The 12,437-nt window shown below is 50.7% G+C and overlaps 1 protein-coding gene across 1 annotated transcript in view; it reads right to left on the bottom strand.

The window, feature by feature from the left end:
- Positions 1-11,685, bottom strand: part of LOC137344469 (copine-8-like) — a 74,471-nt gene extending 62,786 nt beyond the window's left edge. The window contains exon 1 of the mRNA XM_068007458.1: positions 11,509-11,685. Coding sequence (XP_067863559.1) covers positions 11,509-11,658 — 150 coding nt within the window. The 5' untranslated portion in view covers positions 11,659-11,685. The remainder of the gene's footprint in view (positions 1-11,508) is intronic.
- Between the last annotated feature and the right edge of the window lie 752 nt (positions 11,686-12,437).

Here is a 12,437-nt window from a genome sequence, read left to right as displayed (position 1 = left end):
CACATGCTTAATATTGCTTTCTGTTCTCTTGCAGGCCCATCTGCGAGCGCCGTGATGGCAGAGGGCGATTCCTCAGAGGACCTGCTGGCCTCTGAGGGTGCATCGTCACATCTGAGCCAGCCATCCACCAGTGCCGGTACACACACCTCGATGGGTCCCCGTCTTCACTTAGTTGGGCTTGCACATGGTGAGTCACCACGCACATGTGAGCACGAGCAGATCCTGGTGGCAGGGGCAGCTGTGGAGAGTCCGCGTCGGTGGGAGCACTCTTCTCCAGGGTCTGCTCAGCTGGACCCAGATGCTGAACCCTGGGGGCCAGCCGTGAAAAGGAGAGTCATCGAGGGCCAGCAGCACATTGCCGAGGTACTGGAACAGTTGCCACGCATACTCTCCACAATCGCGCAGAGGATGGAGGAGTCCAACCTCTACATGAGTGGAATACTGTCACAGGGACGTGAAGGCATCTCTGAGATAGTGTCGCGGGTAGGTGCGGGAATGTCGGAGATGGAGGAAAGGCTAGCCTCCCTCGAGCTTCAAGCACGGCTCAACAATGAGTCCATTCAGGCCCTGACAACGGCCGTTTGGATTCAGGGTAAGCAACATTCTGCCGCCTTAAACAGGCTGACAGATACCTTACAACTGGCCTTCCAAGGCTTCACACAAGTCCTCCAAACTGTCGTCCAGCAGGGTGGAAGGACTGATGTGGGCCTGGGCCAGGAGGGGGATGATGGTGAAAGGGGACATGGAAGTGGGGAAGCCACTCAAAGCACTCCCACGTCTCACCGTTGCCCCCCTCTCAACCAATACCTGCAATGCTGCCCCCTCTCCAGGTGGTCAAGTCTGCCCCTGCACAGGTGCAGGTGGAGCAGTCTTTGGAGGGGCCCACATGGGCACCAAAACCCAGAGGGCGTCCGCGCAAAGCATCTCCTCGGTCAGGGCATGGACAAGAGCAACCCGCCACTATCTCTGCTGAAGCCACAGGGGTAGCACCACATAGGGGTTCCCGTAAAAGTAAGGCAAAGGTTTTGTGAGCACAAAGGGGATGTACAAGGTGTGTAAGACAAAATGTCATGTTTTTGATTTACTTTTGTTTGTTTTTAAAAAAAAAATCATAAAAAATTGTTTTCACCACTACTGCCACGTCTTTGCAAATCTTGTCTGGTTTGTGCAATAATGCCCTTTCTTGAGGATCACAATGAAGACCCACAACTGACGCCACCCATTGTGTTACTGCAGAATGGGTGCAGGTGTATTTGTAGGGCTCTTTTGTGCAGACGACTGAGAGACGCCGGCGATGTCCCCATTGGCACACTGGAAGGATCCGGAGAAGAAGTTGTTGAGGGCAGTGGTGACTTTGACAGTGACAGGTAAGAAGATGGTGCTCGGGCCAGCCGGGAGCAGCTCGGCATGAAGGAGGCTGCAGATGTCCATGACTACATGTCGAGTGACTCTGAGCCTCCATGTGCACTGCTGCTCAGAGAGGTCCAGGAAGCTGAGCCTCGGTCTGTATTCCCTGTGGCGAGGGTAGTGCCTTCTGCGACGCATCTCTCTCTGCGGTTGCCCTCCCTCCTGCTGTGCAGGTGGATGTGTCACAGGACTGTTGTGGAGCTCCACGTGTCAGAGTTGGATGGCTGGGCCGGCGAGGCTGGTGATACTGTTCCTCCTCCAAGGAGGTCATGACTGCAGCTATAGCGGCCCCCATCCAGAAGATGTACATCTGAGGGGGTCCACAAGGTAGGTACATGTGTCTGCACACCGGGGTTGAGGTTGCAAGTTTGTGATTTCTTGTGTTAGGAGAAGGGTGGTGCAGGCCAAACTTTGTCCAAAGTGACAGAGTGGCCTCCTGCAATGAGTGAGGGTCTCCCCCCAATCTGTCAAATGGACTTTTGCAGCTGCCACAGGCTGGTGGCTGCAACACGTCCATTTCAACTGGGAGTTTTTCCCCCAGTACGGGAAACACTCTCACTTTAGATGAAAATCCCACCCCTCCTAAAATATCCTACAAATCAGGTCTGCTAACGACCTGAAATTTCAAAGTAATTGCCTTAAGTGGGATCCCGCCAGCTTTAATTGCCGGCGGGAGTCCCGCATGCGAGGGCTGCGCGGGCATCTAAGTCACTGGGGAACCCGGAAGTGGATGGGTTGGAGCTGGGCTCCGGACCCGCCCCGGGAATCCCCAATTTTCGGAGCCCCCCCAGCCACAAATGCACTCGCTCAGACGTCCGACAATCGAGCCCCTAGTCTCTGCCATGCTACTGGAGGACTTACTATTTGATTCTTTGAATCTTTTCATGAACGTTGTAATAAACAAAACATATAATTGAATGGACTTCCAACAAAAAGTACACTCGGAGCAGTCATAAGTAAATGCAAAAATATAATCAGCTGCTAAAAGGAAAATAAAATTGGATTCAGTCTCCCTAATGAAATCTTAAGAGTTTCAGTTCATTGCAGCATTGTTAATCTGAATAAAAATTGCAAGAAAAGAATCTTACTGTCCTAATTGGCAAATATGACAACATTATCAATGAAATTTCCCTGCAGGATAACATAAGATGATAGCTGTGTTGCGGAAACTGTACCAGTAACTAAAATATAGAAATATTCCCTTGTTCTCTCCCCCATTCTTATTTGATTTTATTTTCTCTTCATATTCTCTAGCTGAGAAGGTGTGAATGTGATCTGCTCTCAGGCTTTTCCCAGTGCTAATCTTAAACCTGTAGCTAGGAAATAGGCAATATCACGAAGGAGTAACAAAGCTTTCTGATTTTCTCTTCTACCCTGTAGAGAAGTGCATTGCCTGTATTTAGAAAGAAAGAACGAACTTGCGCCTTCCACAAACTCAGGACATCCCAAAGCGCTATACGGTCAATTAAGTATTTTTGAAGTGTAGTCACTGTTATAGTGTTGGGATACACGGCAGCCAATTTGAACACAGCAAGCTCCCACAAACAGCGATGTGATAATGACCAGATCATCTGTTTTAGGGGTTGGTTGAGGGATAAATATTGATCAGGAGAACTCTTCTTCAAAATAGTGTCATGGAATCGTTTATGTCCATCTGAGAGGGAAGACGGGGTCTCGGTTTCACATCTCATCTGAAGAACAGCACCTCCGACAGTGCAGCACTCCCTCAGTACTGCACTGGGAGTGTCAGCCTAGATTTTGTACTCAAGTCTCTGGAGTGGGACTTGAACCCATGACCTTCTCAGAGACGAGAGTGCTACCTACTGAACCACGGTTAACACAACAACTTAGGGTGTCTCTTTCATTCTCCATTCAATGGATGAAAAGTGGAGCCATGAGCCGCCCACAGCTCTCACCAATGGAGTTGCCCGGCAGCAGCAGCTCCCACTCCCTGAGAGACTAAATAATTCTCAGAGATTTATACATAGAAGTTACAACACAGAAACAGACCATTCAAGCATAGCAAAGCTTCTATGCATTAACGGCGTTAAGTGGCTCCTGAAAACTGCTGTCTCCAACAATCCACCATGTGATCACAACTTGACCTTCACAGTGGAGGCAAAGGTAGCTTGTAACCTCTGTAGATTTGTGACCAAAACCATCTCATTTTTTTTTACTGCTTGCTCTCTTGGGTTTTAGAGCTTGTGGATGTAGGAGAAGAGTGCGCTTCAATCAAGCCAGGTCCTAATCAAAAATGTAATTTTCCTGACAGCAAGATTGCCAGGATTAAAAAAAATCCTTCTCAGGAGTCCACCCAATAATTACCCTGGAAATGTTTTTCGCACTGAGCTTGGAGTTGTAGTACAGCCAACTTGTCGTGAGTACCACAAGCAGGTGCACAAATATAGCATTCAATCAAATGCAGTTGTTACATTTCAAAATTGAGCAATAATTACCCTTCTTTGTAATACTGCTAGCAGATTTTACAGTATTTTGTTTTGTTGCATGATTTGCTTTCAATGTTTTTAATTTAAAAAGCAGTTACTCTCTCAGAGCTGAAGCTTGACTAAATCCTGTTGATTTTTTTTTACTTTAATTGTACCTGATTTTTATTCCTGGTTTCCTTTAGTCAATTGAAATTATAAATAAAAAGAAAGGAAAATGTTAATGCTTCAGGCATAGCCCTTCAATAGATGAAGCCTGACTTGCTGAGCGTTTCCAGCATTTCTGCTTTTGTATGAGATTGTAAAGAATTAACCACCTTTGATTTCCCGGAACGATGGAAGATCAGAGAGCACACCTCTCGGAGTGGTGGGAGATCAGAGAGCACACCTTTCGGAGCGGTGGGAGATCAGAGAGCACACCTCTCGGAGCAATGGGAGATCAGAGAGCACACCTCTCGGAGCGGTGGGAGAACAGAGAGCACACCTCTCGGAGCGATTGGAGATCAGAGAGCACACCTCTCGGAGCAATTGGAGATCAGAGAGCACATCTCTCGGAGCAATGGGAGATCAGAGAGCACATCTCTCGGAGTGGTGGGAGATCAGAGAGCACATCTGTCGGAGCAATGGGAGATCAGAGAGCACATCTCTCGGAGCAATTGGAGATCAGAGAGCACATCTCTCGGAGCAATGGGAGATCAGAGAGCACATCTCTCGGAGCAATGGGAGATCAGAGAGCACACCTCTCGGAGTGGTGGGAGATCAGAGAGCACATCTCTCGGAGCAATGGGAGATCAGAGAGCACATCTCTCGGAGCAATTGGAGATCAGAGAGCACATCTCTCGGAGCAATGGGAGATCAGAGAGCACATCTCTCGGAGCAATGGGAGATCAGAGAGCACACCTCTTGGAGCAATGGGGATCAGAGAGCACACCTCTCGGAGCAATGAGAGATCAGAGAGCACACCTCTCGGAGCAATGGGAGATCAGAGAGCACACCTCTTGGAGCAATTGGAGATCAGAGAGCACACCTCTCGGAGCAATGAGAGATCAGAGAGCACACCTCTCGGAGCAATGGGAGATCAGAGAGCACACCTCTTGGAGCGGTGGGAGATCAGAGAGCACACCTCTCGGAGCAATGGGAGATCAGAGAGCACACCTCTCGGAGCAATGAGAGATCAGAGAGCACACATCTCGGAGCAATGAGAGATCAGAGAGCACACCTCTTGGAGCAATGAGAGATTAGAGAGCACACCTCGGAGCAATGGGGATCAGAGAGCACACCTCTTGGAGCGGTGGGAGATCAGAGAGCACAACTCTTGGAGCAATGAGAGATTAGAGAGCACACCTCTTGGAGCAATGAGAGATCAGAGAGCACACCTCTCGGAGTAATTGGAGATCAGAGAGCACACCTCTCGGAGCAATTGGAGATCAGAGAGCACACCTCTTGGAGCAATGCGAGATTAGAGAGCACACCTCTTGGAGCAATGAGAGATCAGAGAGCACACCTCTTGGAGCAATTGGAGATCAGAGAGCACACCTCTTGGAGCAATGGAGATCAGAGAGCACACCTCTTGGAGCAATTGGAGATCAGAGAGCACACCTCTCGGAGCGGTGGGAGATCAGAGAGCACACCTCTCGGAGCAATGGGAGATCAGAGAGCACACCTCTCGGAGCAATGGGAGATCAGAGAGCACACCTCTTGGAGCAATGGGGATCAGAGAGCACACCTCTTGGAGCGGTGGGAGATCAGAGAGCACACCTCTTGGAGCGGTGGGAGATCAGAGAGCACACCTCTCGGAGCAATGGGAGATCAGAGAGCACACCTCTCGGAGCAATGGGAGATCAGAGAGCACACCTCTCGGAGCAATGGGAGATCAGAGAGCACACCTCTCGGAGCAATGAGAGATTAGAGAGCACACCTCTTGGAGCAATGAGAGATCAGAGAGCACACCTCTTGGAGCAATGGGGATCAGAGAGCACACCTCTTGGAGCGGTGGGAGATCAGAGAGCACACCTCTTGGAGCAATGAGAGATCAGAGAGCACACCTCTTGGAGCAATGAGAGATCAGAGAGCACACCTCTTGGAGCAATGAGAGATCAGACAGCACACCTCTTGGAGCAATGAGAGATCAGAGAGCACACCTCGGAGCAATGGGGATCAGAGAGCACACCTCTTGGAGCAATGGGGATCAGAGAGCACACCTCTTGGAGCAATGAGAGATCAGAGAGCACACCTCTCGGAGCAATGAGAGATCAGAGAGCACACCTCTTGGAGCAATGAGAGATTAGAGAGCACACCTCTTGGAGCAATGAGAGATCAGAGAGCACACCTCTCGGAGCAATGGGAGATCAGAGAGCACACCTCTTGGAGCGGTGGGAGATCAGAGAGCACACCTCTCGGAGCAATGGGAGATCAGAGAGCACACCTCTCGGAGCAATGAGAGATCAGAGAGCACACCTCTCGGAGCAATGAGAGATCAGAGAGCACACCTCTTGGAGCAATGAGAGATTAGAGAGCACACCTCTTGGAGCAATGAGAGATCAGAGAGCACACCTCGGAGCAATGGGGATCAGAGAGCACACCTCTTGGAGCGGTGGGAGATCAGAGAGCACAACTCTTGGAGCAATGAGAGATTAGAGAGCACACCTCTTGGAGCAATGAGAGATCAGAGAGCACACCTCTCGGAGTAATTGGAGATCAGAGAGCACACCTCTCGGAGCAATTGGAGATCAGAGAGCACACCTCTTGGAGCAATGCGAGATTAGAGAGCACACCTCTTGGAGCAATGAGAGATCAGAGAGCACACCTCTTGGAGCAATTGGAGATCAGAGAGCACACCTCTTGGAGCAATGGAGTTCAGAGAGCAGACCTCTTGGAGCAATTGGAGATCAGAGAGCACACCTCTCGGAGCGGTGGGAGATCAGAGAGCACACCTCTCGGAGCAATGGGAGATCAGAGAGCACACCTCTCGGAGCAATGGGAGATCAGAGAGCACACCTCTTGGAGCAATGGGGATCAGAGAGCACACCTCTTGGAGCAATGGGGATCAGAGAGCACACCTCTCGGAGCAATGGGAGATCAGAGAGCACACCTCTCGGAGCAATGGGAGATCAGAGAGCACACCTCTCGGAGCAATGGGAGATCAGAGAGCACACCTCTCGGAGCAATGGGAGATCAGAGAGCACACCTCTCGGAGCAATGAGAGATTAGAGAGCACACCTCTTGGAGCAATGAGAGATCAGAGAGCACACCTCTTGGAGCAATGGGGATCAGAGAGCACACCTCTTGGAGCGGTGGGAGATCAGAGAGCACACCTCTTGGAGCAATGAGAGATCAGAGAGCACACCTCTTGGAGCAATGAGAGATCAGAGAGCACACCTCTTGGAGCAATGAGAGATCAGACAGCACACCTCTTGGAGCAATGAGAGATCAGAGAGCACACCTCGGAGCAATGGGGATCGGAGAGCACACCTCTTGGAGCAATGGGGATCAGAGAGCACACCTCTTGGAGCAATGGGGAACAGAGAGCACACCTCTCGGAGCAATGAGAGATCAGAGAGCACACCTCTTGGAGCAATGGGGATCAGAGAGCACACCTCTTGGAGCAATGGGGATCAGAGAGCACACCTCTTGGAGCAATGAGAGATTAGAGAGCACACCTCTTGGAGCAATGAGAGATCAGAGAGCACACCTCTTGGAGCAATTGGAGATCAGAGAGCACACCTCTTGGAGCAATGGGGATCAGAGAGCACACCTCTTGGAGCAATGGGAGATCAGAGAGCACACATCTCGGAGCAATGGGAGATCAGAGAGCACACCTCTCGGAGCAATGAGAGATTAGAGAGCACACCTCTTGGAGCAATGAGAGATTAGAGAGCACACCTCTTGGAGCAATGAGAGATCAGAGAGCACACCTCTTGGAGCAATCGGGATCAGAGAGTACACCTCTTGGAGCGGTGGGAGATCAGAGAGCACACCTCTTGGAGCAATGAGAGATCAGAGAGCACACCTCTTGGAGCAATGAGAGATTAGAGAGCACACCTCTTGGAGCAATGAGAGATCAGAGAGCACACCTCTTGGAGCAATGGGGATCAGAGAGCACACCTCTTGGAGCGGTGGGAGATCAGACAGCACACCTCTTGGAGCAATGAGAGATCAGAGAGCACACCTCTTGGAGCAATGGGGATCAGAGAGCTCACCTCGTGGAGCAATGAGAGATCAGAGAGCACACCTCTTGGAGCAATGAGAGATCAGAGAGCACGCCTCTTAGAGCAATGAGAGATCAGAGAGCACACCTCTTGGAGCGGTGGGAGATCAGAGAGCACAACTCTTGGAGCGGTGGGAGATCAGACAGCACACCTTTCGGAGCGGTGGGAGATCAGAGGGCACATCTCTTGGAGCAATGGGAATCAGAGAGCACACCTTCGAGCAATGGGGATCAGAGAGTACACCTCTTGGAGCAATGGGGATCAGAGAGCACACCTCTTGGAGCAAAGGGGATCAGAGAGCACACCTCTTGGAGCAATGGGGATCACAGAGTACACCTCTTGGAGCAATGGGGATCAGAGAGCACACCTCTTGGAGCAATGGGGATCAGAGAGCACACCTCTCGGAGTGGTGGAAGATCAGAGAGCACACCTCTTGGAGCAATGAGAGATCAGAGAGCACACCTCTTGGAGCAATGGGGATCAGAGAGCACACCTCGGAGCAATGGGGATCAGAGAGCTCACCTCTCGGAGCAATGAGAGATCAGAGAGCACACCTCTTGGAGCAATGGGGATCAGAGAGTACACCTCTTGGAGCAATGGGGATCAGAGAGCACACCTCTCGGAGCAATGGGGATCAGAGAGCACACCTCTTGGAGCAATGGGGATCAGAGAGCACACCTCGGAGCAATGGGGATCAGAGAGCTCACCTCTCGGAGCAATGAGAGATCAGAGAGCACACCTCTTGGAGCAATGGGGATCAGAGAGCACACCTCTTGGAGCAATGGGGATCAGAGAGCACACCTCTCAGAGCGGTGGGAGATCAGAGAGCACACCTCTCGGAGCAATGAGAGATCAGAGAGCACATCTCTCGGAGCAATGGGAGATCAGAGAGCACACCTCTTGGAGCAATGGGGATCAGAGAGCACACCTCTTGGAGCAATGATAGATCAGAGAGTACACCTCTTGGAGCGGTGGGAGATCAGACAGCACACCTTTCGGAGCGGTGGGAGATCAGAGGGCACATCTCTTGGAGCAATGGGAATCAGAGAGCACACCTTGGAGCAATGGGGATCAGAGAGTACACCTCTTGGAGCAATGGGGATCAGAGAGCACACCTCTTGGAGCAAAGGGGATCAGAGAGCACACCTCTTGGAGCAATGGGGATCAGAGAGTACACCTCTTGGAGCAATGGGGATCAGAGAGCACACCTCTTGGAGCAATGGGGATCAGAGAGCACACCTCTCGGAGTGGTGGAAGATCAGAGAGCACACCTCTTGGAGCAATGAGAGATCAGAGAGCACACCTCTTGGAGCAATGGGGATCAGAGAGCACACCTCGGAGCAATGGGGATCAGAGAGCTCACCACTCGGAGCAATGAGAGATCAGAGAGCACACCTCTTGGAGCAATGGGGATCAGAGAGTACACCTCTTGGAGCAATGGGGATCAGAGAGCACACCTCTCAGAGCGGTGGGAGATCAGAGAGCACACCTCTCGGAGCAATGAGAGATCAGAGAGCACATCTCTCGGAGCAATGGGAGATCAGAGAGCACACCTCTTGGAGCAATGGGGATCAGAGAGCACACCTCTTGGAGCGGTGGGAGATCAGAGAGCACACCTCTTGGAGCAATGATAGATCAGAGAGTACACCTCTTGGAGCGGTGGGAGATCAGAGAGCACACCTCTTGGAGCAATGGGGATCAGAGAGTACACCTCTTGGAGCAATGGGGATCAGAGACCACACCTCTCGGAGCAATGAGAGATCAGAGAGCACACCTCTTGGAGCGGTGGGAGATCAGAGAGCACACCTCTTGGAGCAATGATAGATCAGAGAGTACACCTCTTGGAGCGGTGGGAGATCAGAGAGCACACCTCTTGGAGCAATGGGGATCAGAGAGTACACCTCTTGGAGCAATGGGGATCAGAGACCACACCTCTCGGAGCAATGAGAGATCAGAGAGCACACCTCTTGGAGCAATGGGGATCAGAGAGCACACCTCTTGGAGCAATGAGAGATCAGAGAGCACACCTCTTGGAGCAATGGGGATCAGAGAGCACACCTCTTGGAGCAATGGGGATCAGAGAGCACACCTCGGAGCAATGGGGATCAGAGAGCTCACCTCTTGGAGCAATGGGGATCAGAGAGCACACCTCTTGGAGCAATGGGGATCAGAGAGCACACCTCGGAGCAATGGGGATCAGAGAGCTCACCTCTCGGAGCAATGAGAGATCAGAGAGCACACCTCTTGGAGCAATGGGGATCAGAGAGCACACCTCTTGGAGCAATGGGGATCAGAGAGCACACCTCTCAGAGTGGTGGGAGATCAGAGAGCACAGCTCTCGGAGCAATGAGAGATCAGAGAGCACATCTCTCGGAGCAATGGGAGATCAGAGAGCACACCTCTTGGAGCAATCGGGATCAGAGAGCACACCTCTTGGAGCGGTGGGAGATCAGAGAGCACACCTCTTGGAGCGGTGGGAGATCAGAGAGCACACCTCTTGGAGCGGTGGGAGATCAGAGAGCACACCTCTTGGAGCAATGATAGATCAGAGAGCACACCTCTTTGAGTGGTGGGAGATCAGACAGCACACCTCTCGGAGCAATGGCGATCAGAGAGCACACCTCTCGGAGCAATGGGGATCAGAGAGCACACCTCTCGGAGCAATGGGGATCAGAGAGCACACCTCTCGGAGCAATGGGTTCAGAGAGCACACCTCTTGGAGCAATGGGGATCAGAGAGCACACCTCTTGAAGCAATGGGGATCAGAGAGCACACCTCTCGGAGCAATGGGGATCAGAGAGCACACCTCTCGGAGCAATGGGGATCAGAGAGCACACCTCTCGGAGCAATGGGGATCAGAGAGCACACCTCTCGGAGCAATGGGGATCAGAGAGCACACCTTTTGGAGCAATGAGAGATCAGAGAGCACACCTCTTGGAGCGGTGGGAGATCAGAGAGCACACCTCTTGGAGTGGTGGGTGATCAGAGAGCACATCTCTCGGAGCAATGGGGATCAGAGAGCACACCTCTCGGAACGGTGGGAGATCAGAAAGCATACCTCTTGGAGCAATGGGGGATCAGAGAGCACACCTCATAGAGCGGTCGGAGATCAGAGCACACACCTCTCAGATTGGTGGGAGATCGGAGAGCACACCTCTCGGAGCAATGGGGAACCTCTCTGCCTCTCTACCTCTCTGTCTCTCTAGCTCTCTTTCCTTTAATACGCTCCTTAAAACCTACCTCTTTGACCAAGCTTCCGGTCACCTGTCCTAATAAGTCCTTATGTGGCTCGGTGTCAAATTTTGTCTGATAATGCTCCTGTGAAACGCCTTGGATGTTTTACTATGTTAAAGGCGCTATATAAATGCAAGTTGTTGTTGTTGATATGTAGCATTTGACTCTTCATATTACACCCTAGATAACAAAAATAGCATATTAAAATATTTTACCAAAGCAAATTCATGTGAAACTCTTCCATCAGGGGGCAGTTTAGCCCCAAACCCCAAAGCTGGGAACATCTTATCACTGTCATAATCCTGAATGATTTCGCCCACTGCTTTCAGTGCCATTGCATATGCATTCATCTGGTAAGGGTTCATATAGTGCAGTGATGTGGACTGAGACGGATTTCCTGATGAAACAAATAAAGAGAGTAACAATCCATTAAAAAAAACTTTCCATTTGATGATATAGTTATTTAAGTTTCTGTAATTGTTAGGTTATTCAATTATACCTGTGAAAGTATACTGAATTGTATAAATATTAATAAAGTAGCCCCATTAACTCTTATTAGGGCAGATTTTCCTGTGGCCCCTGTGCCAGGGTGCTAGCCAGGTGCAGTGAACACAAAAGCATCATGCCCTGCCAGATTTGAACCTGCCTGATTCACAGGCTCAGGTCATTTGCTTGGCCTGGTGTGCCCTGACACAGGGTCAGAACCTGGCAACGCCAAACAGCTGGAAGTGAGGCAGGAAGGTTCGCCATTAAGCTCTGTACCCAGCCTCTCTCAATCAGAGTGGGCCTGAGTACAGGGACTAAGGCCCATTTCTTCTGGACACCCCTCGAAATCGGTGCCTGCCAGTGATCCAAGAAGAAAACAAGGGTCTCGGCCCCTTTTGCCTGCACTTTGCCTCCAGTGAATAAATCTTCCCTGGGTACAAATCAAAGGAAAATTAACAGTAACAGCCGACACTTTTAGGTAAGATAATATCACTGAGGCAAAAATGGTAATATAACAGTGGCCTTCTCATCATTACGACAGCAGGAAGTACTTCTATCAAGTCTATCAACAGATAACCATTTTTACTCAAGCTTAATGGGTAGTTATTTCAAATACATTTAAATAAACGATCATCTCTGGGAATTTCCTCGAGGGTTC

This window comes from Heptranchias perlo, chromosome 27, assembly GCF_035084215.1.
Source record: "Heptranchias perlo isolate sHepPer1 chromosome 27, sHepPer1.hap1, whole genome shotgun sequence".
NCBI classification, from domain to species: Eukaryota; Metazoa; Chordata; class Chondrichthyes; order Hexanchiformes; family Hexanchidae; genus Heptranchias; species Heptranchias perlo.
This window is presented reverse-complemented; position numbering and strand designations above follow the sequence as displayed.